At 40.9% G+C, this 27541-nt stretch overlaps 1 protein-coding gene across 3 annotated transcripts in view; it reads right to left on the bottom strand.

The window, feature by feature from the left end:
- The window catches only part of RALGAPA2 (Ral GTPase activating protein catalytic subunit alpha 2), a 377942-nt gene that overhangs the window by 279224 nt on the left and 71177 nt on the right, over positions 1-27541 (bottom strand). For all 3 annotated transcript variants that reach the window (XM_074989296.1, XM_074989298.1, XM_074989297.1), the window contains 7 exons: positions 23821-23959; positions 21659-21858; positions 20450-20674; positions 18089-18256; positions 17083-17220; positions 10006-10154; positions 9351-9462 (listed from right to left, as the gene is read on the bottom strand). In XM_074989296.1, the coding sequence (XP_074845397.1) occupies positions 9351-9462; positions 10006-10154; positions 17083-17220; positions 18089-18256; positions 20450-20674; positions 21659-21858; positions 23821-23959 (1131 nt within the window). The remainder of the gene's footprint in view (positions 1-9350; positions 9463-10005; positions 10155-17082; positions 17221-18088; positions 18257-20449; positions 20675-21658; positions 21859-23820; positions 23960-27541) is intronic.

Here is a 27541-nt window from a genome sequence, read left to right as displayed (position 1 = left end):
CAGTGAAGTGTGGAACACTGTCTCCAAGGCTACCAAATGTGCTCAGTGATGTTTTTTTTCTGGATGGCTTGGTAATCAAGTAAATGATTTGTGAATACCCTTGTCCTGTAAGCCCAGACTGTGGTTGATCCTAGGCCACTTGATTCTGAAACCCATTCTGGATCTGGTATTTTTCCACTCAAGATGAGAAAAAAAGTGTGAATTGACCACATGCTGGGCAAAAGGAAACCAATCAATAGAGGGAGTTGCTAGATGCCAAGAGGACAGCCCCATCACCTTGTGCTTACCACCTAAGATGCCTGCTGAAAACATCTAAGATTGAACAAGGGGAAGGATTGGGCCCAAGCTAGGAGGCTGCTTATCTTGGCAAAGATGTTCAGAACAACTGTTTAGGGTAAGAATTTACATGTAACAAGTTTCTTAGTAGATTAGAACTAGTGAAGAATTTTTTATTCATTTTTATTTAATAATTTATTTTGATCTGAAAGTTTTCATTTGCAACCTCTGAAATCTTACTTTTTATACTTAAACTCATTTTTGTTTATTCCAAGCCCAGTGTAAATAACTTTTACTTTGGATAGGAAGGAGCAACGCTATGCATGTCTCTTCCATTGATAAAGAGGACTGCCCTTATAAGCTTTCTCTCTGTAAAACTTTTAAATGGGGTAAGACGGATTTATTCAGGGTTTCGGTCCCTTTTGGGGATTGGTTTCCTAGGTCCTGAGCCTTAGAGCTGAATCCTTCCAGAGCGGAACTTTTTCAGTGTTTGTATTTGTTTGCAGTGGGGCAGTAACCCCAAATCTGTGCCTTGCCTAGGGGAGGCCAGAGGATCTGGCTCAGCAGGACAGAGTGGTGGGAAGCCTCAGAGAGCAGGAAGGCAGGCAGGCATCGGTGACATTATCAGCACGCCAAGGGACAACCCTAAGGGTATTTCTGTGATTCACCCCATCACCTGATGCCTTTCAGATAAGTGAGCAGAGGATGAATTAGATGTCCTACTGGTCTGATTGTTGAAGGAGCTGAACTTTTTGATTAACTGTGAGCCCAGGGATCTTCACCCTGAGATCCTATGTCCAGGTGCATAAACTGTGGAAACCTGTTCAGGCCTGGTACGTGCATTTCAGGTCCTGAGAAGGCTCTCATTGAGCACTCCTATATTGTGTGTCCTCTGGGAGAAGGAATAACAGGATAGAGCAGTTATCAGGCATGTGAAATGCCCACTATTAAGTGGGATAGCTACACCCCAGTACAGGCATGTTTTGAGACCCTGGGGCTTTGTTTCAGCCAATGCGTAGTGCTAGTATTGGGGAAGTCATTAATAGTAAATAAGGGACAGATTTTAATGTTTTAGGCCAAAAGGAGAAAACAATACAGTAACTGTCCTTTATATACAAACACACACACACGCCTTCGCAGCAAAGGAGCACAACAAACAGAAGGTGACAATGCAGGGATTCTACCCTACTACCACAGGTGGTAAGAAGGAACTGAGGGATGATTGGGCCTGCTTTGCACTTTATGCCCTCCAGCAGAAGGGGGAAATACAATGGAACTCAGGGCCCAGGGGTGCCCTCAATGGACACTGCAGGCCAAAAGAATTTGAAATGGTATTTGAGAGGCTGCATGCCCACCAGAAGTGTAATACACATGCACAAGCACTCTAAGATTTCAAGTCCACGAAAGAAATCCAATTATAACAATTAAAGGCTGGAGAAGCTAGTATGACCCTATCAATCTTTAACACCAACATGGAACCTTTTTTAAAATGAGGAAGTTACTCAACTTGTGCAGTAACTGTGGTTCTTCAAGATGTGTGTGCCTGTGAGTGCTCTACCTTCCTCACTTCTTCCCCTGCTTTGGAGCGTCCTGCTCTATTTGTCAGGTAGAGAAGGAATAGAGGAGCACATGCCAGAGAGCATGAGGAGGAAGAATCTCTGGAAGCTGGTGCAAAGACGCACCAAAACCCTGAGTGGAGCACCCACAGGGATACACATCTCGAAGAACCATCATTACCACCCAAGGTGAGTACCTTCCTCTTCTTCAAGTAGTGTCCCCATGGGTGTTCCACTCTGGGTGACTATAAAGTAGTAGTCACAGAATGGATGTTGGTATGGAGCTCTATCACTACCACAGTAGACAATACAGCTTGGCCCACTTGGACAGAAGAAGCAACGTTAGACAAGAGAGCGTAATGCTGGGCAAACATGTTACTGGAAGACCATATGGACGCCTTACAAATGTCCATGAGCGGTATGTTGCTGACGAAAGCAGTAGTGGAAGACACAGTGTGGCTGAGTGGGCCACGACTGCACCTGGCAACTCCCTCCAATGAAGTGCACAACAAGTGTGGATACAGAAGAAAACCCACTTTGAAAGTCTTTAGGATGAGACAGTCAGGCATTTGAACCGTTCTGCAAAGGATAGCAAAAGCTGGGAAGATTTGCACCATAGCGTCGTACGGTCAATATAAAAGGCTATCGCCCAACAGTCATCCAACATACACCATGAGTTGTAGTAGTAATAAGGCCTGACTTACGCAGGTACAGGAGATAGTCCAGAATGGGCAAGGGCGCAGTATGAGGAGGCACAGAGTGGTGGGAGACCATACAGTGGGAAAACTGTCCCCACTTACAAAGGTAAGACTTGTAGGTCGATTCCATCTACTATTTACGAGGATTCTCCTTACTCCCACAGAGCATGTGATCTTTGACATTGTGGAGCCATGAAAGAGACATGCGTGGAGGTGTACTTTGAGGTGACCGGGATGCAGAATAAGTCCAAAATCCCGAGAGGAAATGGATAAGGAGTTGCTACTGATATCCAAAAGATGTAAGGGTACCAAGTTTGTTGGGCCAGACTGAGGATACTAGGGTGATAAGGGCCTGGTCTTATCTGATTTTGAGTAGCACCCTGTGGATAAATGGAATGGGGTAAAACGCATACAGAAGAGGTGCGTCCCACACAATAGCAGAGGCATGCCAGAGGGAGTCTCTCTCAAACCCTGCTTTGGAACAGTACCAGTGGCATGTTCTGTTGGCTCTGGTGGCAAACAGATCTATAGAGGGTAGACCCACAGTTGAAACACCCGGTTGAGGGCAGCCATGTCAATTTCCGATTCATGATGGTACAACTGAAGGCATGGGCTGTCACATTGAGAACTCCGGGGAGATACGCAGCCAATGGATTGATCTGATGTTGAACGCACCATGACCACAGTCTTATGGCTTCTGCGTTGAGAAACGGTGAGCAAACTTCTCCTTGGTGGTTGATGTAATGCATGCAAGTGGTGTTGTTGGTAAAGATATTGACCAACTCGCCTGCCAGAAACTGTTGGATGTGTTTGAAGGAGTAGCAGACTCCTTAGCATCCCAACAGATTGATGGGGAGAATGTTGACAGAACCTGTCCTCCATTGAAAAGAAGCGAGAACACATGGAGGAATAGATACCGACTTGGAAAGTGGGTTTCTGGCTGGGGCACTGTATGAGGCCAGCCATGACTGAAGACAGTGCATGTGAAACCAGGCTACCTTGCCCACCTGAATGGTGGTGGCCATATGACACAGTAGTGCTAGGCAGGTCCATACTGTAGCAGTAGGTAACAGAGTAAGAGTGCAAAGATTGTGAAATCTTTGAGTGGCAGGGTAGCAGCAGCTACCTATAAACTCCAAAGTCTGAGTAGGATGGACTGTGTTCTTTGTGTGCTTGATGTGCAAGCCCAGACTGAGTAAGAGGCACATGGTGATGTGCACCATATGTCATGGTTCAGGGAGCAACATTCCCTTTATGAGGCAATTGTCCAGATAAGGGAAGATAATGACCGTTGCTGGTGAAGGTGAGTAGCCACCATCTCCAAGGTTTTGGAAAACATTCATGGCTCTACAGAAAGGCCAGACAGGAGGACCCAATATTGACAGTGAGAGTGCCCGACTGTGAAATGAAGGAACTGTCTGTGAGCCAGATGGATGGTGATATGGAAATATGCATCCTGTGGGTTGAGAGCTGAGAGTCAATCGTTCTTGTCCAGGGCCAGAATACTGCTAGTGAGGGTCACCATCTGGAAATGTCTGTAGAGGACATACTTGTTGAGTCATCTGAGCTCCAAAATAGGTCTCCATCCCCCACTCTTCTTCTGAGTGAGAAAGTAAATGGAGTAGAACCCCTGATCTGGAATTCCTCAGGAACAGGCTTGACCACCTCAAGATTGAGAGGCATTAGACCTCCTGATCAAGGAGAATCTCATGAGAGGAGTCCCTGAAGAGGGATGGGGTAGAGGAGCGGGTGGGGGACATAGAGCTGAAGAGACACAATCCAAAACACATTTGTCTGTGGTGACAGCTTCCCACTGATGCAAAAAGGGGAAGAGATGGTGGCAGAGCAGTTGTGCAGTACCCTGTTGAGAATGCTGGAACAGACTCTCAACCAGACCCTCAAAACTGTTGCTTGGAGTGCTGACAGTGGGACATCGAGGGCTGTTGGCTTTGATACCATCTGCTAGAACATTGGCATTGTAGTCTGTGCCTCTGTTGTTGGAACTGAGGTTGTTGCTGGGACTGGTCCCGAGGGCACTGGAAGGGGGAATACTGAGCTCATTTAGCCAGGTGTGAATATGTCCCCAGGGTGTGTAGCATTGTCCTAGAGTCTTTCAATGAATGGTTGATGTCGCTGCTCTTATCTGCAAAGAGACGCTGACAGTTGAATGGGAAGTCTTCAACCTTGTGCTGAAGCTCTTACAGTACCCCCCAAGGGGATGAGCCATGACTACTGCCAAGGCAGTGACGCGAGCCACAGTGTTGGCCATGTCCATGGCTGACTGTATAGCCATACTGGCAATGGTATGGCCCTCTTTAATTGTATCAGTGAGCCTCTAGCTCTGAAGTTTAGGTAGTGCGAAGACCAGTTCCTGAAGCTTAGAGTAATTTTGGAAGTCATAGTCTACCAGCATGATGGTATAATTAGTGGCATGAAAGAGAAGAGTGACAGAAGAGTACACTTTTCAACACATAATGCCCCATTTTTTGCTATTCTTGTCCTGAGGCTTGGAGCAAAACGACTTTGTTTTATTACGGACTGGGTCTACTACTAACAAGTTAGAAGGCAGTTGAGTAAACAAAAACTCAGCTCCCTTGGCCGCCACAAAATATTTATTATCGGACCATTTCCTAGTGGGTGTGATGGAAGCTGGGGTTTGCCACAGTAGTGCCGCCAGATCCATAATGGCCTCATTCATGGGCAGTGTCACCCTAGAAAATGGAGTGTGTACCATGCGAAGGAGTTGGTTCTCTTTAACTGAGACTTCCTGAGTGTCCTTATCTAAAAGATTGTGCCACCTGGCAAAATAGGTCCTGGAATGATCAAGCATCATGAATCGAGGAAGGCAACAAGGTGAGCACTTCCTTGCACCCATCTGCCTCATCATCGGATGATGGAGAGGCTCCTTCCCCCTCAGAGAAAGACCCCTGGGTACCAGAGTGCACCAACAGAGGAAACTGTGCCATGGACAGCTGTGGTGAAGGTGCGAGAGGTTCCGACACAGATGACAGTGCTGCCTAGGTATGACGGTGCTGTGACGGCTCATGCCACAGGGGCCACTGTTGTTCCCATTGGGAGCAGTGGTGGGCAAATCGCGGTGAAGGAGATGGATGGTATTGCGTTGCGACTGGTACTGGTGAGACATCCTGCCAAGGCTGTGCAGGGTTGTAGTGTTAAGAAAACATGCTGGCACCGCCAGATCTGGCACCCTACATTGGAGATCTGGAGTCAGAAACAGATGATGACACCGAATGGTGGGAAAGGCATGGTGACGTTGGTGGCCTTGGTGATGATCAGTGCTGACGAGACGATGCTGGCCCAGTCTGCTGTCCAGTCGGTGCTGTTGTCAACACTGGATCTCTCAGTGCTGACTGCTGTGGTATGGAGAGCATGGATGATGCGCTGTGTTTGTGGCGATACCGTGCCATATCCCCTGGTGCTTGAGAATGGGGAGGGGTATCCGCCCTGGCTTTATGTGAAGCACCTCGTTGCAGTGAGCATGAGTGGTACCGTTTCCTTGCTGGAACGGCAGGAGGTGCAGATGCTGGAGTGGTCTACTGCATTTTAGGCAATGGTAGGCTTGCCGGTGCCATTGATGCTGAAGAAGTCGATGCCGCATGTTTGCATTTTGGCATGAGTGCACCCATGTAGTCCGTACTGGCAGGAACAGCACTGGAGAGCCCAGGATGTTTTTCCCTTCTGGCCCAGGCCGCAGGAATGGCTCTGTAGGCCAGGAATGGGAAGAAGGGAGACCCAGTACAACGGCAGGAGACTTTTTGGAGGCTGGGAGACGCTTGGAATCCTCACCCTTGGCAGCAGGCTTCATGACTGGCTTATCCAAAGGCAGTGGCTGCAAGGACTTTTCATATAGAAAGATCTTCAGCCTGTTGGCCCAGTTTTTGCAGGTTCTTGCAGTTAAGATGGAACAGTGGATGCAAGACTCTGTCTGGTGGCCTTTTTCAAGGCATTTTATGCAGGATGCATGGCCATCTGATGCAGGCATGACGTCCTTGTACATGTTGCACCACTTCAGTCCTGGGGATTCTGGCATGACGGTGACACCACACACCATTTCCACCAACTACAACTTTAAGATTTTGAACAACACAGAAGGGTAGATAACTTGGAGTAGGGAATGGCTAAGGACTGACTAACAACTTTTCAAACTCTCTTGCAGAGACTAGCAAGGCTCTGTCTGCACCTGAGGATGGTAGAGAAGGAACAGGGAGCCCATTCCACACGTGCGCCAGAGAGCACAAGAAGGCACTTCTGTGCATGCACAGCATGGGAAACCATGGCTATGGAAGAACCTCCGAGCACTGGCGCAAGGACACACTGACACCTAGAGTGGAACACTCATGGGGAAACTACTCGAAGAAGTAGTCATCCTTTCAAACATTTGCTGTATACTAAATTTACATTAGAAATTAAAAGCAATGTTATATAAATGTCAGTTTCATATAACTGCCGTTTTTTAGATGGGGCTCTACTGTGGTATCAGTTAATAATTGGCAACCTTCTCGTTATTCGAGATATTAATTTAACCTGTTTGTGGAAAGTACAGGTTGGAACACAATTACAATGGAAAAGCACAGTTTAAGTAAAAAATGAACACATAATATCCAGAAGATGGTGCTAGAAATCCAACTTTTCAAGATGAGGATGTGGATTAAAAGATGATAAAAGGTTGCAGTTGTTTTTGCACATGCTGCTGGAGTTCCAGCCCACCCCTCACTGGTGATAAGAAGGAACTGATGGGGGGAGGGGATGGCAAAGCTCTATATTGTGCACCATGAAGGTGCCACTCCAGGGGGTACCCAGACCGAACCCACAAGTATTGCTATGAGGAAAAATTACCAGCCAACATGCACGTGTTCACACCTCATCAGAATACACATGAACAAGTCCTTTAAGAAGAGTATATCTTGGTGATAAATTCACAGAGGCTCTCTCTCTCTATGCTTGAGAAATCTACTGTCGTAAACAGGACTCTGACAAATATCTGAATTTCCTGAAATAAACTATTCGACAAAGTCCTGAGCAATCCCTCATGGGTCCTGCTCTTTGGAGTGGCTAAGGTAATACCTCAAAGGCTTTGCTCTGCGTGAAGGGTGGGGCACAGCCTACTGAGCTGTACTCATCATAGGCACAGTCATAAAGTGGGAAATCCCCACTTGGACTTTGAGGCTCTCCCTGCTCCTTCCAAGCTGTTCTGGGGAGTGTGGGGCAGCCTGACGGGAACCTGGTCCCCTCCCATTCAATCTGGGTTCCAGTCCAGGGACCCTGGGCAGCTGCTGCTGGAGGAGACTGTCTCCCTCAGCTGAAAGGGCAACAGCTTCCTCCCTGGGCTACTTCCCCAGGCTCTTCCCCCCGTACCTTTTTTCTGGAAGCTCCAGCAAGCCTTTTCTCTTGCCAAGCTCTCCTTCATAGACCTTTCCTCCTTTCTGGTCCGCCCCTTTTCTCCTTCCCCCTCCTCACCTGACCAGAGCCTTTTTCAAAGGCTCCACAGGCCTTGATTGGCTGCAAGTGCTTAATGAGCTCCAGGTGTTGGTTCAATCTACTGCTGCAAGAGGATCCTTGCTGGGCCTTAGTCTCTGGAGAACATAAAAGCACAGCCCCAACTGCCCACGTATGTGCCCTCCACTAGGCTACTATAACCTGCTATGGGCTGTCACAAATATTATACAGTATACACTTTCAAATCTGGCAGCCCCAGGACCAGGAGGTTACCGGATATTCAAATGTTCTGGATAATAGAGAGGCATATCTAACAAAACTTAACATGAAAGAAAAACAAGAACAGATCTTAACAAAATGTATGCAGAGTAGTTTACTTACCAATAACAGTAATATTGCACACTGTGAACTTATACTGTAGTTATTTGTATTTACTTTCACTATACTGTACTCATGGGAAAATGTAATTAAAATTTAAATTTAAATTAAAATGCTGGTTATCTGAGATTTCTGAATGATAGAATGCTGGTTAAGAAAGAGTGTACTGTACTTGTTTATAACACATCTCATTTATAAAACCTCGAATAGTTCACTGACAGAGATTATCAGCATGACAAAAGGCACAGGATGCAAATCTCTTCCATAAAAACTCTGATACACACTGTGTACAAACCTAGGTATTTATTATTATTGGGATATAACTGCTCAGCAGCTGACTTAAGAAGATTTTCCTCTGGTTCAGCATAATACAGCTTGTCTTGCTATATATGTATAAATCTTTAGAAACAATTACAAAAAGCTCATATTACAGAGACAATGACTAGAGTAGTCCTGCAAATTTACAGTTGTCCTACAAAAGGGGAACGTCTTGGTTACGGTGCACTTTAATAAAACATCCACATTAATTTCATATGAAAATAAATGTTTTGTGACCACAAGAGGGCAAAATGAACAGAATGGCAACAGTAACCAAAGCAGATATTGTAACTAACACATAGCATTTGCAGATTGCCTGCCTACTAAAATATATAAGTATACTGGACAGACTGCCAGACCTGCTGAAAAGAAAGTCTTCCTCTAGTGGCTATATTCTGCAAAGGACAGAGTACTGATACCCTACATTGTACTGTTAAGAAAGTCAGTACCTGACAGGTTATAGCTGGTAATTTTTGTAAGACAGTTCTACAGGCAAAACTGTACCTTTCTGAATTGCATAAAATTATACCACAAAAAACCCACTTCATATATAACATAAACCGCCATTGAAATTTACTTTCCATTCTTTTGAAAACACCTTTAAAAGAAAAAAAACACTTGGTTTCAGTTTTATATGTTCTTAGTAAAAAGAAAGACAGACACTTACCCTGAAAAGTAATCCTGCCAAGCTTTGAGCAAACATGTCCTTTATTTGGCTATCCTTTGGCTTCTGCATAACAGCTTCTGTTATGCGTAGGAGTACTTGTAACATCTGTTCCCTGGTACCAAAATAAAACCGCACATTTCAATTACAAATTTTATTAATCTTTCTTGATCAATTTCCAGGTATGAAAACCATTCATTGATAAAGTCTCAGACGCTGAAAATGTGATAATACTCAAAAACCCTTATGCAAGTGACCATTAAAACAACCTTAACTATATATGGCAGATAATCACTTTTGGAGAACCTCACAGAGAAAAACTTTCATTTTAGAGGAAGCCAAATCAAGAGTGGAAGTAAGAGGTTGGTCCCCAAAGTGAAGAGCAAGACAGTGTGAAACTACTAACCCCAAATATTTCAAAAAGCATCGTTCATTGTGAGCAAAGGGAGAACTGAATGCACTGAGGGATGAGGACTCTATTACCTCCTAAGGGTGTTACTAGACCCTGAAACAGAATGTTGTCCTTTCAACATTACAAAATGCTAAATGTTATGGAAATGTCCTCCTCTTTTTCCATTTATTCAGTCTTAAAATTCTAACAGCAATTAGAGTATTAATTTATTCAACCTAAATTCTCTAAGGTACATTTAAAACTTACCATGTCTTTTTATTCATTGAAAGTTCCATTATCATGCGCCTAAAAATACTCAAAACTGCTTTGCAAGCATCAACTTGCTCTTTCAGGAGAGCAGGGACTTCAGCACATGGTTCCAATAAAAAAACATTTGCAGAGTTTGTCAAAAACACCTTGAAAACAGAATTTTAATTAGAAAAACTTATTATGCACAGTATCAAACAAAACTGAAGTTTAAGTTTAAAACAATCACTTGTTTCCTTACAGGGTATGTTATATTATCTAACACTATTTTCATAGGCTATGTCTACACTAGAAACATCTGTCTGTCTACAGATGCTACTGTCAAAAGAGATGTTCTGAAAAAACTTCTGTTGACAGATTACGTCTACACACAAAAATCGGATCAATATTTTGATCCAATCTGTGAACAAAAAGGGCCCCTCGGAGCATCTACACAGCTTTTTTTTTTTTATAAACAGGGCACATTTTGTGTATAGAAACTCCATGAATTTTCTCTTCAAAACTCTAATGTAGATGTAGCCTTAGAGTTTTCCCACCCTATATAAAAGAAGACAGTTGTGTTATATTCACTATTACGATAAAAATTTAACATTCTTGATCTTTTGGATGCATATCTTTTCCTCTCTGCACAGGGTATTCTTCCCCCTGCAACCTATTCTCCATATGTACATATTTAAAGAATAGGCACAGATATTTTTGATCATTTACATTCAGCAATAGCAAATGTACAGCTTTCTGAGTAATTCCCAATTGCAAAAGTACACAAACAGTATCTATGCTTCTCCACCTTTTGACTGAGATTTGAAAACATTATCTCTAAAACTGGTGTCAGGTTCTCCAAGATAGAAGCAAAATGTTAAGAAGTCAAATTGTAAACAAGGGAACACATGCTTCTCCAACAACTGTTTTCTGCCATCTGAGAACATAACGTTATTTAACAAAGCAATAAATCACAATCAATTTCTGAGTTAGTTGCTATTAGATAGTTTCAGGTTGGATTAAAAGTCTCTCTTTAGTGTAGGAAAAATCTAAGGGACACCAAAGATTCAACTCTCAGTTGTACAGTTTTATTACTGGAGTGCATTTTACCTGCTCAGTCAGTCTGTTGTCATGCTCAGAATGTCATCTCCAGATTGTTGACACTAAGTACAATTTTCTTTAAATTCTAGATAGCTAGCTCAGTGAATTTCCTCTGCCATATCTGTTTCTTGGCTGATCATTCTGGCTTATAAATACTAGAAATATTAGTGTGCCTGACTGAATTTTATGCTTTCCCTATCAAGTATTTCTGCAAAGACATAAGAAACAAATGGTCACATTTTGATCAAGCACCACCTCCTTTCTACATGTATTACCAGGTGCCCAGTTCAAACTGTTTCTTCTCCTGATCCTACCTGTATGACCACATAAGAGACTAACCAATGCACTCTAATGAAACCTGTGTGACTTCAGTTAGCTGGTCAGATATGCAAACTGAATATAGAGAGTCAGATTAGCTGAAGTCAGCATAGTACAGCTGTAGGCATGCAAACAATTCATGCTGTAGAGAAAAAATAAAAATTTCTCTCATCTACTTGTGCTCCATGAAAATGTTACCTAACAGCTCTGTATCTTTGGAGAACCAGAACATTGTCACCTGTCAGACTGTATTTTTGAGGAGCCAGGGAGTGATACTCATTGAAAACAAATTTCCTTCCGCCAGGCCTTTGCTTCAATCAAAGACAAAGTACTAAAACTGGCAGGAGTAGACAACTAAATCCCACCAACAAGGGTGACTGGATTAGAGAAACACCCTTAACCTCATCTGCACTGAAGATAGAACAGAAAGACATCTCCATTAGCAAAATGAATGGAGAACAGCTCTTCCAAAGCAGGAACCATATTGAACTATGGGATATGGAAAGCTAAAGTGGGAAATCTCTGCTTCAGATGCTCATGAACCCAGGCCAGCTCACACTCAAATTAGTTATTATCAGACCATTTATAGTAATGGATTCCAATTATATCCAAAATACTGAAACCGCCTAGTTGTATTGAGAGCTCCTTCAAAGGACAACACCCATAGGCAGACATGATCTGTCTCTATTGTCTCACCATTGTTTAACCATAATAAAATCCAGCATTCTTCATGGAATTATTATTGTCCAGTCCCTACAAAAACACCTACCCTTATCACAGCTAATCTGGTGTCTGACTTGTGTAACTTTGTTCTCACCCACAATTATTTCTGATTTGGGGACAACTTATGCCTCCAGATTAGTGGCACTGCTATGGCACCCATAAGGCCCCACAATAGGCTAATATATTTATGGCTGATTTGGAAACAATGATTCCTCAGCTCTCATTCCCTATTATTCCTCCTTTACTTACAATACATCGATGACATCTTTATCTTCTGGACCCATGGTAAAGAGACTCTAGAAGAATTCCACAGAGACTTTAACAATCTGCACTCCACCATCAACTTCAGCCTTGACCACTCCACACAAGAGATACATTTCCTAGACACTATAGTAGAAATCACTGATGGCCAGATCACTATCACTCTCCACTGGAAACCCACTGACTGCTACACTTAACTACATGGTTCTAGCTACCATCCTGCACACACCACATGATCCATCGTTTACAGTCAAGCCCTGAGATACAATCTCATCTCCTCTCATCCTACTGACACAGACCAAAATCTACAAGATCTCTACCAAACATTCATAAACATGTATTACCCACCGAGAGAAGTAAAAAAACAAATCAACAGGGCCAGACAAATACCCAGAAACCAATGACTCCAAGATAGACCTAAAAAAGCTAACAACAGAACATCGCCTGTCAATACCTACAGCCCCCAATTCAAACCACTGCAACACATCATTAAAGACCTACAACCTACCCTAAATCATGATGTCACACTCCAGAAGGCCCTAGATGACAGGCCTGTTCCTTCCTATAGGCAACCTCCCAACCTTATGAGGAGTCTCACTAGCAGACACAGGCTATACCACAATACTACTAATCCTGGAACTTTTCCTTGCAACAAGCCCTGTTGCCAGTTTTGTCCACCTATCTATTCTGAAGATACCATCACTGAACTTAACCACATTAATTACAGAATCATGGGCGTATTCTCCTGTTCCTCAACTTACATCACATATACCATCGTGTGCCTACAATGCCCACACACCATCTATGTAGAACAAACTGCAAAACACTCTTCAAGAAAGAACGAATGGACATAGAGCAGACATCAAAAATCTCCAAATACACAAACCTATCAGCCAACACTTTAATGGAGTGGGCCATTCTGTTAAAGACCTGAGAGTTGGTGTTCTACAGAAAAGAGAGTTAAACAACCATCTATAGAGAGAATGTTCAGAACTAACATTCATATTCAAATCTGACACATTAACACGTGGTTTGAACAGAGACAGTAATTACCTGACCCATTATAATGACTTTTTCACATACTTTGATGTTTAACCTAACTCTTAACTTCCCTAGCCCACATGCCTCCCCACCCCAGCTCTTCTGATTTGCCAACCTTGATAACAATTTTTGGACCTCTGTACTTTATATATTGAGTCTGTTCTGGTAAGGCCATGATATGAAGACATGGGTCTGTGCCACGAAAGCTCATCACCTAATAAATTATTTTGTTAGTCTTTAAAGTGCTACATGATGGCTTTTTTGTTTTACCCGTGCCAAGAAACTGTTCTGATGCCTGGATGTAAGCTTTACATCAGTTCCACTGAGAATTCACCATCTCCTGCATGATCGTGCTGAGGGCACAGCTTGTCTCCTGCCCTCTGGACACCTCCAGATACCATCATCATCTGGGACCCCTAATCAGTGCAAGCTCCACAGAGTGGTGAGATCTCTCTCCCGGCATAGCCTCCTAATTTTGCCTTATGTAATTAGTGACATGGTTTGCTAGCCCTAACAACTGTAACCAGTTTATTTACTATTGTAATTGTTAAATATATATTCACTACCTAGAAATAAATAACTTTAATTGTTGAACTGGCTGCTTCTCTCCTTTTCTCTCTCTTTGGCTCACTCTTCCTGAGGAGTGTTTGTTTGTCTTCCTCGTTCACTCTGCAACAATGCTTCTTGTACCTAAGGTAAAAGACCCTGTGGTGCCCAGAACTCCTGTAGGGTTTGCCCATTGAATGGGTTAGTAGTAGAAGCACTGTGCTGCGAAAGTGGGGATTGGGGAAGGGGTGCTGAACCAGGGAGGCATAGGAGGGTGGCAGCTGAGAGAGCTATTTAGCCCCACCAGCGAGTCCAAGGGCACATAAGGGCCACAGCTTGGCACTCCTGTGCAACCCAGCCCACTGAGTACAGGGTCATATAAGTGCCAGAGAGAAAGCCATGCTAGTCTACATACTATCAAAACAGAAAAGCAGTAAAAGTAGCACTTTAAAAGACTAACAAAATAATTTATTAGGTGAGCTTTTGTGGGACAGACCCACTTCTTCAGACCATAGTCATATCAAAACAGATTTAATATATAAGGCACAGAGAACCAAAAATAGTAATCAAGGTTGACAAATCAGAAAAAAAATTATCAAGGTGAGCAAATCAGAGTAGAGGGGTGGGAATCAAGAATTACATTAAGCCAAGTATGCAGATGACCCAGAAAATTCGCATCCCAGTTCAAACCATGTGTTAATGTGTCAAATGTGAATATAAGAGAGAGTTCAGCAGCCTCTCTTTCCAAACGGTTGTGAAAATTCCTCTTCAGTAAAGCAGACTTTTAAGTCATTAACAGAATATCCCACTCCATTAAAACGTTGGCTGAGCAGTTTGTGGATCAGGAGTGTTCTTCTGTCTGTTTTGTGCCCATTAACTCCTTGTCTAAGAGAGTCTGAAGTCTGTCCAATAAACAAAGCATCTGGGCATTGCTGGCACATGATGTCATATATGATGTTAGTTGAAGAACGTGAGAACGTGCCCGTGATTCTGTGAATAACCTGGTTAGGTCCACTGATGGTATCTCCAGAATAGATATGTGGACAAAGCTGGCAGCGGGCTTTGTTGCAAGGAAAAGTTCCAGGTCGGTTCCAGGGTCATATAAGATGTCAGCTTGTCAGTGCTGATAAACCCAGTCCTCTCAGATGAGCTCTGGATCTGTGTGTGCGCACGCACTTTCACCTGAGTCCAATGTACGAAGAACTTAATCCTGTGGACCCTGGGTAGGGCAGAATAGCTCTACTGAGGGAATTAGTAGGAGGCAAAAGTAAAGCTCCTTAAGCACACTAGTATCACAAGCAGCACATTGATGGAATCATTCACCTCTCCCTCCTGTAACTCTAAATAAATGAGCACACCCCAGAGTAACCGGCAAATCTGCTGGTAAAAATTTGTGTCCTATGCTGCTTATGACGTTAAAGATGACATGACATCCTTATGCTCACCAGCGATTCCACTATTCATGTCATATGAATAATAAGTAATGATATGTTTCCTATCTGCAAGAATGCATAGGTCAGCTGTTTGGAATACAGTGGGAGAACAATATAAAAACAACACTTTTGGAAGGGTAGTATTTGTGGGGGGAAGCAAACTTCATATTTCTATTTCTTAATATTAACAGTAGGATTATTTTTACTTGTGTACACCATTCAGGTTTACAGAGAAACTACATAATCTCTTATTTAGGGAAACATCAAGAACTAATTGAAAAAATCAACTTGACAAAAACACTAGGCTTCTTCTGTACTTAGAACAGCAATAATAAACATGGATGCGCTAAAAAGGAAAATTTTGTCACTTTTCAAGATAAAGTTCACACATTAAACTTTGGGGATTTTTGGTTATTTCATTATCAGAATACTCCAAATATGATCTCTGAATTCTAGTTCCAATATTGCAGGCAGGGCTGAAAGCACCACTTGCTACTAAGGTTGCCTGGCCCTCTCCATTATACACATTTTTAATTGTTAATGATTGTCAACAACTCTAACCACCTGGACTGAAATTTTTCAGCTCACATGTCTTCCCAAGGCTGAACAGTTTTGTAAATTTTTAGCTTAAATGATTCAGCTGTGACTTGCAATTTGGTAGGGGGAAGGCCTTTGTGTCAGGCACCTGTCTTTTACTATGGCTGTCAAAACTTGCTCAAATTTCGCCAAGTAATACATCTTTGGGAGGAGGGGGGAAAAGGCAGTTTGCACATGCTCAGTAAAGACTTGCAATATCTTAGCAGCTGACTTAATCCTCATTGCTACTAGAAACAACACTGAATGGCTGTATCTAGACTAGCTCCAATTTTGACAGGTAAAGGGACTTTGAAAGAGCGCTAGCACTTCGAAGTACCCGTGGGTACACGCAAGCCAGCACTTTGAAGTTCCACACTTCGAAGTTGCCATGGGGGAGATTCAGCCTAATGAAAGTGCTGCTTATGCACCTCAGCACTTAATTAGTAATCTCCCAACATCCTAATTATCATGTCCTCTTCGAAGTTGGGGGGCTAGTCTAGACACAGCCTATGTGCAAATGAGCAAACTTATTTTTACCCTATGAATGCCCAAATGACTTCATGAACTATGCTTAAACTTACCCTAGAAACAGTTATCTTTGGGCAAAGATTAGGAGACACTTTCAGAAAGTTCTAAGCGCATGAAAATTGTCTTAGAATGGAAACTGCTCTGCAACCTTCAATACAAAATACGGAAATCTTCATATAGTCTATTCTTTGTAAAAATGTCCCTTCCACTGACATCACAAACAATTTAATTAAATTATTACAAGTGCATTTAAAATTCACAATATAGTAAAATCCCAATAAGCCAACATTTAATTTTATTCGACACCATCCAGGGCGGTGTGGGATAAAAGAACGCTGGAAAATGGCAGGGGCGGGGGGTCAGATAATCACTCCCCCAGCTCTGCAGCAGCTGGCAGCCCACCCCAGGGAGCCAGCTGTGCAGCAGCTGGAAGCACACCCTGGGGAGTGGCAGCCCGAAGCTCCCCCTCCCTACTATTATCTGACATTGTTGGTTGTCTGACCATCCGTCAGTCCCAATTATGTCAGATAATCAAGGTTTTACTACATAATGGTACATCCATATACCATACCTGTAATGCAGCCTGAGCACCAGCCTTAATGTTCTTGTCTTCATCTTCTAGTACACACCCTCTACTGACAGCATTAGAGAAGGAATAAGTTCTTCCCCAACTGGAAGATCTTTTATGACCAGAATGACCAGAGGCAAGCTTTCAAAAACACAAGCAAATTACTTAAAGCAAGATACAAGATGCATTCCTATATAGAGCATATTAAAAATTACATGAAAATGTTCAAACATTCACTAGGTTCTGTACTCATTTGTATAGCCACTAATTAATAGGCTTTTTTGAATTAAGTAATCTAATTTGTATAGCATACAGGAGCATACTACTTTACATAACCCACTGATAGTTGTACAATTTCTACCTTTACAATTTTTGTTATAAATAAAAAATATGAGGTGAATATTAAGGTTCTATAAAGCAGCCTAAGCAACGACTGGTACTGTAAGGTTGTTTTTATATTCTAACTCTCGTTTACCCATGTTCAGAAACACCCTTTTAAATAACTTAGCACCTCAGAAAGACAATCAAATAGGGCATATATATCAAGCTCAGTATATTAAGATACGAGCTCCCAAACCACAAAGTTCAGATGAGCCTAAGCTTCCCAACATTCAAGATATCCGGATCCAGGATTTGGTCCAGAACACAAAACTAATGCAACATATGCAGGTATACCTGGGCTCTTACCAAGCTTTTAAGATTGATTTAAAGAATCAAATACGTGTAATGTGAATTGTTACTCATGTTACAGTATTTCTGCCAAAAGGAAACAAGCATTGCATTAAGTCCATGCAAACTTATATTTATAGAGAGTTTAAAGAATGATTAAAGTTCAGATTTTCAAACTATCTTAGCATCCAGAATCAGCGACGGTTGAGCTCTGCTGGATGCTCAGTATGTTAATAATCTAGACCCAAACAAATAAAAATGTGCAATTTAATGAAAAGGATTGAAGACCTAAGAATAAAATATTCAGCTTCTACACAATAAGTAACGATTGGTATCCTACATGTTTGCAGTCTGTCTCTGTATGTTCCACGTCAGACATATCATCTTGATTGTTGTCTTGCTTATCTGGTTCTTCCATGAACACAGGCTTGTCTTGCAATATCCACTTTCTATATACTTTAACCACTTTTCGTGTTGCAGATATATCAGAAGAAGGTAACAAAAAAGCCTAAAATGTAAATTTAACTCAATTTACCTAGATATAGAACTTTACAAAAATTACAAAGACCCAAAAGAAAACAGTTTAAAATCTACTTTTAAATCACTCAATGCTATGATTATCACCAAGCTACATAAAATCACCATTAAAATACATCTGTGGAATTCCATATTCAAAGAGCTCAGACTGCAATAAGTTAAAAAAAAGTATCTCGGTAAAAAGATATTTCACTTCACTTTCTTGCTGCAAACTCAGCCCGATTTCTTGACCCATCTTTTTAAGCATTATCAGTCACAAAATTCTGTATGACAAATTATGCCCTCAGACACACAACCTGTGGAAACCTACTGACCTCAGACTATGTTCAGTGTCACATGTAACAAACACCCCAGTTAAGACAAATACTGTTAAAGGGGCGTCACCAAGGGCACACCTGGAGAACAGGAATAGGTGGGATTTTGTCACTACCTACTACATTTTGAGGTCCACTGTTCAAGAAGCTTGGGAGGTTAAGCTGGAAGCCTCACAGATTTCTGAAAACTCATCAACTGCAAATATCTCAGAATACTTCAGTTTTAACCATTCCTAGGCTCAACAACAGTAAAACAGTACAGGCTGAACATCTCCAATCAGGAACTCTCTTGTCTGGCAACATCTGTAATCTGGCATGATTTCAGTTAGCTGGATGACAACTTATGGCTGTAGCCAAGTTTACTGTGGTCCCATAGAGTTTGTTTATAGCCACTAGTCCTGGCTCCCAGTGTTCTTTAGTTGGAATTCACTGCTAAATGTCTAAGAGCCCAGTAAGCAGTGGAAGTGTTGGTAAGGTGCAAGACAATATTGACCCCCCACACCCCTGTGGTGGGGCAAATTCTCTCATCTGGCACAAGTCAGGTCCCAAGGGTGCCAGATGAGAGAGGTTCAACGTGTATTAAGAAGTCCTCAGCCCTCAACAGCTGGAGGGAGGGAAGAGAAGAGAAAGTACAAGAAAAGCAGGAAGATTAATTTCAGTGACCAGAAGAAATTCTCCTTTCCCTTTCTTTCAAAGTAAAAAAAACCAGAGGAAAATCTATTATTTGTTTCAATTACATAATTTGTGTATATATTAAATAACAGACAAAGCCAAATTTCTTTTGTGGCGTCCTAACATACATGAAATGCAAGCACTTTGATGGAATCCTGAATTAATTTATTGTCATGCCAGGAGAGGGCAGCATAACACAGTATTCCATAAAGGATAGCTCACAGTCAAATCATGTTCACCTCTTTTTCACTAAAGAAAGCATCCATACTGCATACAGATATTTTTCTCTTAAGTCTTTTTTAAAACACAGCAAGTTAATTTCAGAGGCTCATAGAAAACATCCATCAAGACTTATTACTGTCTGCAGAGAAATTATCTATTTGTTTTGCTCATAGCTCACGCAATAGCAGACTTTACACAAACCAGTGTATGAGACATCAAAATTCATATGTAAAGCTGTATTAAATTATCCAAACAGGTATGACAGAATTGCTGTTTTGGTCTGAGCAATGATTTTGTATTCCTATTTGACTTCCTTATTTTCGTCTATCAAAATTACTAGTTTATCCTGATAAAGAGAAAACAGATTTTCAATTAAGGCAAATATGAAATACTGCTTTCCTCACCTGCATCCCTTGCTATTTATCTTATTTCAGAACTCTCTTCTAAATGTATCAAACAGATATATAAAATCTTAAACTTACTTTAATTTTTCAGTGGTAACCACTAGTCAGTTTATAATCAAAAAATAGGAAACAAACAGTCTCAAGACGAAAAGCATGGGGGAAAAAGGCTCAAGTCACACTAAGAAATAGCAGAACACAGTAACATTTGAAAACCATGAAATGTGAATGTCCCAGCTTAAAAGCTACATCTTCAGGTGAGTTAATTAATCTATTTAAAATATTTCATATAATCTATACATGAAAGCGTTTTTAACAAATGGTATTTTTTTTCTATTTGAAACATTTGAAACTAATAATCATCTAATGATCGGAGCTAAAAGGAATCCTAAACATGAGGGCTTGCAGATGGGAACATGATCAAATTCTGTCAACCATTCGGTTCAACAGCATTTACAGTTTTCTTTCACATAACACTTAGCCACACAGTGTTCTTACACATGTGGTTCTTCAGTTTTTAAAGTTAAATAGCATGTATAATCTCATACTACTTACTTGCCGAAATACTTCATTAACAAAGTTGACATAACCTCGAGTGGACAACAGAATTCTCTGTACCATCTCATACACTGCCCGATGTTGCTCTTCAAGGCTGCAAAGGCTAGAGTCACTGAGTCTCCTATCTGACAGTGTGCTGTTATTGGAATGATTTTTCTCTTGCTCTGATAGTACACTAGTTTCCAGCTCAGGGTTTTTATCTTGAGTTGTTCCTCCAACAGTCTAGACAGGAATAATGCAAGCCTAATAAATGTATGATATTGCACATAAACATACCAAAAAAAATGGGTTTACCTATTCCAATTTCCAGTTACCAGCAATTTTCATAAACCCATGGATTCCCAGAAGCAACTGAATACAACTTTCAATACACTTGAGCTAAGCAAAAAATTAGTCTTACAATATTTAAATGACTAATATGCATCCTGTTCCTCCATCTCAGATCTGTTGACTGTGAGACAGGAAATCACAGGATGGGATGAGCTGGACCGTGGAGACTTGAGAGTTTACCAATAAGGGTACAGCAGCAATCTTGATTCACCATCACGAGATCTACATTCAAATATTCTTGCTTTTTAGTCTTCAGAAAATAGATAGCATTTACAGGCACAATACTAGGGGATAATTTTTGGTCACACTGTGCTCCATTGGAAAAAAGAGGGAGATTGGGTAGGAAAAGATGCAGTGAGGAAGACAGCAAGCAAAGAAGTTCCAAATTGTCATCCTAGTCACATTCATAAAAACATCTTGGCAAAATGGTAAATTATTGGGTTATTTGTATGGCTGTAACATTTTGTAATAAAAGAGATCCAATCATGAGAGATGACAGAGGATGTAGTCTTTTGAAAAGACGTTCTGTAAAGCATCTTATATTAACATATGTAATCCAATATAAATGCAATGCAATATAAAAAGTTTGAGAATGTCAGATTCAGAACAAGAATGTCTAATGATTATCTTGTATTCAAAAAGGTTGCTTTTCCTCTTTAAATAAGACAAAGGACAAAACAGCTACAGAAACATTTTGTGGTACGTTCCTAAAAGTATTCCACCAAAGCCTCACCTCTCTATCAAGGGCAAGTTAAATTAAGCTCCATTATTCACATATCTGAACAGAGCACTTCCTTTTGGTTTCAGTTTTCGTCATATTTTGATATGCAGCTTCTTTAGCAAATACATAAGCAAACAAATAAGCTTCTGACATACCTGAATGATTTTAGGCAGCATTTCTCCTCCGTTTTTAGTATTCTGCACTGAAGTTAAATACTTCTTTTCAAGAAAGAAGGTTACAAGCCATTTAATAAAAACAACACGAGCAGCCATGAAAGGGATTTTTGTACTGTAGATGTTTTCATTATTTCGAGTTGCAGTAATGTATGCTGGTTTTGGCCTCGAGTCAGGAATATCTAGCAAGATTAAACAGATAAATATTTTTTTTAAATAACTGCTTGGTGAAAATAATTAGACATTACAGCCACATTTTTTTCTCCATGTGAACTAATAAACATTATGAACCAGTTATTTACACCTAATATTATTCCTATTAACACATATTTATAAACTGCCACTATTTTGATTGGTGCTGGAGAGAAACAAGACAAACAAAAAAGCACAGTTCCTGCCCTGAAGAACTTAATCCATACCAGATAAACAGACAATGCAAGAGGCGAACAAAAGAAAGGGACAGGTCAGGGAAGGACGAGATTACAGTAAGAAAACGTAAGTCACAGTGGAATGTAAAATTATGTTATGAATTCTGATTGTTTGTTGAGAAAAAGGTAAAAGAGGGGTGGAGTAAATAAATCAGGAGCAGTCAAAAGGGGCAAAACCAAGTGGAAGGATTGAGACGATGAAGAAAAAGACAACGCGCTAAGGCACACTAGAAATGGGTGATCATCTCCTGTGCAGGGAGCAGTGTGACAAAATCATGAAGAAAGGAGAGACAAGGCAAAAGGTTCAAGCTGTGAAGAACAGAGCACAGGAGAATAACTGTACAGATGAGAGGTAAAACATAGGCAGGGCACAGTTGTGTGGAGGCTTAAAAGTGGGGCTGAGTACTTTGAATGTTGTGAAAAGAGATGGCATGAAGGGTCTCTAGGGTCAGGTTGAATAATATGGTTTAAGTGGCAGTGAAGTAAGATTGTATTAGCTACTTAATGCTAGGTAGATTGAAAAAGAAGAGGTTCACAGTCAGGGAGGATGTTGAGGAGGAGCATTCAATAATGGTCAAGTATTAATAGCTTTGTTCCCATTCAAGCAACAGCCCTTAAGTTCCAATGCAACACTTAACCTGTGTATTAGGAATAATATAAAAATGAAAGGATTTCAGTATTTGCAGAGAAGGAAAACTGTTGCTCATACAACTGGATTTTTTGCCTGGCTCTGCAGCTGTATCCCCAGCATACCTGTACTATCTATACATCAGCCTCCTCTGACCATCCCGCTGTGTGTCTGCACTTTTGAGCTGGGGGTGTGATTCCCAACGTGAGGAGACATTCTTGTGCTAGCTCTCGTTGAGCTAGTGCACTACATATAGTGTGTAGTCACAAAGCAGCAGGACACGTTGAGCATTTGCCTATGGTCTCTCATGGACATGTACTTAGGCTGCTAGTTTGTCCTACATTCTGGTTTTAGCGAACAATCACAATGAAAGCTAGAACAGATGTGTCTCTCAAGCTGGAAATCATACCCCAGATCAAAGAACTGACTTATCCTTAGATGCCATTCTCTCTCTCCCACTCTTCAAAAGTGAGAGGTAAACTGAAAAACATTTCATCTGTATCACAACTAATGTCTGGCTTTTGGGCACCTGAATAATTCCTTCAGCATCCAACCTTGATCATGTATTTTACTATCTTTACTTGTGTGCCCTGTTAATCTAACACAATATGAGGGCTATGGAAGTTCTAGTGTTCAAGGAATGCAACACCTGCCTCAGCCCATATGAAGGAAGCAGAGTAGGGGGGAAAAAAAACACTTCCTGTATTTTATCCACTGCCCTTATGGGGACCTGAGGGATTGAATCCAGTCATGGCACTATTATGACCCACTTTTTCCTTAAAGCAACTGTTAAATAACCCCTGGATCTAATATCTCATTTAAAGTGAAAGGTCAAAGTTTGTTTTTTAAAATGGCACCTAATAATTTGATAAAAAATTGAAAATTAATTTATGTTGACAATCTGTTTCCCCATGTTACTATAAAAAGGCAAATCTAAAATAGTACTAGAGAAAGAAGTGTTTCCTTATAAGCCCTTAAAAATGACATCCATATAATGAGAAAACATGGCTGTAATAATCACAAAGCAACTGCAGAAAGTAACCACCAAATATTTTTGCTACTTAGGAGTAAAACTCACTACTACTTACCAAGCACAGGTTTGTAGAGGTTGGTTAATTTTGTAAACGATGGAAACAAGTGAGGAAGATAATACTTTCTAAACAAGGCGAAGAGAAACTTAAAACCAGTGTCCTGGTTCTCCTTATTCTTCCACTCTAAGCTTGCAGCCTTTGCCAGGAAGTCCCAAAAAAAAAAGTTTCAAGTTAATACATGGTCTATTAAAAAGTTCTCCATGCTGTTAACTGCTGCTTTACTGAATGTGGCAGATGGAAAACATGGTAAATGAATTAATGCTACAGTTGTAGTTACCGTAAATCTAACCAGCAGAGCACTCTCAGATTTTGCATACATGTTCTTTTTGTGTCAAAAATAAATGAACAAAAAAAAAAAAAAAACCTGTGTGTGAAGTACCATTACTGAAAAAGTGTATTTTACTTGAGTTTAAAATGTCCCAATGCTACAAGAATTGCACAAGAACAAAAAATCACGATTACCTTTAAAATTTACTGTCCAGAGCTTGTTTTGGCTATCTCAAGTCACCTACACAGTCAACTGAATGTCCACTAAGTATTTCTTAGAGAGTAGTCTTGTTAGTCTTTAGCGCAAAAAGAACAAGGAGTCCTGATGCACCTTAAAGACTAACAGATTTATTTGGCCATAAGCTTCCATGGGTTAAATCCACTTCATGAGGTGCACTGGAGTGGATCTTACAGAGTTAGGAACATATAACGCACTAGTATATTAAAGGAAGAGAAGGGTGGATACTTTTAACTCCATTACTTTCTCTAGGGAGGTTAAAGTGTTCTCCTACAGGTTTATACGTTACCTTTCTTGATGTCTGATTGGTGTCCATTTAACCCTGTGGAGCAGACACTGTCCAGTTTGGCCAATATACAGGGCAGAGGCGTACTGCAGGCACAGGATGGCACGCATCACGTGGATAGATGTGCAGGTGGATGAGCCCCTGATGGTGTGGCTGACATGGTTAGGTCCTGTAATGGTGTCACTTGTAGAGATATGTGGACAGAGTTAGCAATGGGATTTGCTACAAGGACAGGATCCTGAGTTACTGTTTCTGTGGTGTGTTATGTGGCGGTGGGTGCGCATTTTCTTAGGTTGGGGGACTGGTCTGCAAGAGAGAACTAGCCTGTCTCCTGAAGTCTGTGACTGAGGGATCATTTTCCAGGATAGGGTAAGTATTGTCAATGATGAGTTAGAGGAGTTTTAGCTTGGAGCTGTAGGTGGTAAGCAGTGGTATTCCGTTATTTTCTTTGTTGGACCAGTCCTGTAACAGGTGACCTCTGGATACTCATCTGGCTCTATCAATCTGTTTCTTCACTTCCCCAGTCGGGTACCTCAGCTTTAAGAATGCTTGATAAAGATCTTGTATGTATTTGTCTCTATTTGAGGGACTGGAGCAGACAGTTGTATTTTAGGGCTTGGGTGTGGATAATGTATCTTGTAATGTGTTCTGGATGGAAGTTAGCAGAGTATAAGTAGCCAAATAGCAGCCACTGAGTTTTGAAAACTCATGCCCAAATAAATCTGTTAGTCTTTGAGGTGCCACAGGACTCCTGCTTGTTTTTTGTAAATATTTCTTGATTGTGTCCACTTTAAGCAGTTTTTCCTTGGTTTCAAAATCAAAATTCAGTTATAAAGTATGTATTTTTGACAAAATTACTACTTCTACTTTATATCTTTAAATCACAGGTACAAGTTAATTATTCTCTATTTTGAGTTTACATGCTATAAAGTAACCCAGCTCTTCTTTTGGTTCCAATTTCACAAAAGGATAGCTACTTTTAAGTCTGTCATGTGCCAGCAATGCCCCTCTGCTATATATATATCGGACAAACTGGACAGCCGCTACGTAAAAGAATAAAAGCACACAAATCAGATATCAGAAATGGCAATATACAAAAACCCATAGGAAAGCACTTCAATCTCCCAGGCCACACAGTAGCAGACTTAAAAGTAGCTATCCTACAGCAAAAAAAATTCAAGACCAGACTCCAAAGAGAAATTGCTGAGCTACAATTCATCTGCATATTCGACACCCTCAGCTCAGGATTAAACAAAGACTGTGAATGGCTGGCTAAATACAAAAGCAGCTTCCCCTCCCTTGGTGTTCACACATCCAGATCAACTGCTGGTAGTAAGCCTCACCCTTCCTGACTGAGCTAACCTTGTTATCCCCAGCCTTGCTCTGGCTTATTTATACCTGGCCCTGCAGATTTCCATGACCAGCATCTGATGAAGTGAGCCTTTGCTCACGAAAGCTCATGCTCAAAACTTTTCCGTTAGTCTATAAGGTGCCACAGGACCCTTCGTTGCTGAAAAAGTTTTGTGGCACCTTATAAACTAACAGATATTTTGGATCATAAGCTTTCGTGGGCAAAGACCCGCTTCATGAGATGCATGACTCATGCATCTGATGAAGTGGGTCTTTGCCCACGAAAGCTTATGCTCCAAAATATCTGTTAGTGTATAAGGTGCCACAAAACTCTGTTGTTGTTCTTAGAGCAACACTATTTTCCACAATGATAACTGATCAGAATTCAATACACAGTTCTGTTGATGAACAAAGATGGAACACCATTTGCAATGCACAGTCCGGAGGTATTTTGGTTTTGCAGGGCCAACATAGCTAAGAAAAAGTAGTGAAAATATTTTTATGCCACAGCAGACTGGAAGTTTGTATACATAACAGGAACAGTTCTGTTGAGTAAGACCATCACATTTTTATGTAATCATTCTGTACAGTAAAACTGAATTTTAAGTAAGATAAACAAAACTATTTACCATTTTGCCCATGTAACCATCCTAAAACATGTCTTCTGTAGAAATAAAATATCAATTTTCCACTTTAGATTTTTCATTATCTTCATTGTTTTTAAAAGTAAATGCTAGAGCTCTTTAACACCTAATACTGCATGTTTGTTTATTATATTAGGATTACTTCTTAATATTTCTCTCCCTTATTTCATTTTTTGTTTTAATCTCAATTTTTGTTTTTAGAATACTTCCATTCTTCTTTCCTCAAGCAAGAATATGGAGAAATTCTCAACTTTTTTTAAATAAAACATTTTGATTTAAATCAGCCTTTGCATCCTTTTAGAAAAACCCTCAATCTGTGCACTACCAGCTCTCTCATTCGTGGTATATGCTTCCATCATTGTTGTGTGTGTGTTACTAACAAGGAACAAATTATATCTATAGCCTCAGGCCAACATTTTAAAAGAAAATCCAAACACATAAGATTGTGATCAAACCAAATACTCCCAGGGACTCAGCTTCTCTTCTCACATCCTGTACACAGGAGACATACAGCCTGACTGATAAAGGTACCTATAAAAAGACATTTCAGCACCTTTATATATTCTGTTAAACAGAAATAACTCTGAGGCCAGGTCTACACTGTGGGGACTATAGCAGCATAGCACTTTAACTATGTTGCTGTAACTTTGTAATGATGGGTGTGTCTACACTTGCATTCCTCTTTCCAAAGAGCTATGCAAATGAGGCAAATTGAAAATGCAAATGAGGTATAAATTTGCATATTTGGCACTTCAATTGCACATTCTAATTTCGAAAGAAGCTCTTTTGAAATTCGAATATGCAAATGAGGTGCTGAAAGGGGAATGCAAGTGTAGACACACCTGTAGACACAACCTACAATAACCGAAGGACATTTACGACAACAAAAGGAACAGGAATCCCACAACCGATGGCAGATGCATCTAAATTTAG

The sequence above is a fragment of the Carettochelys insculpta genome, chromosome 3 (assembly GCF_033958435.1).
Source record: "Carettochelys insculpta isolate YL-2023 chromosome 3, ASM3395843v1, whole genome shotgun sequence".
NCBI classification, from domain to species: domain Eukaryota; kingdom Metazoa; phylum Chordata; order Testudines; family Carettochelyidae; genus Carettochelys; species Carettochelys insculpta.
The sequence above is the reverse complement of the archived record's forward strand: the minus strand, read 5'-3'. Positions and strand labels throughout refer to the sequence as shown.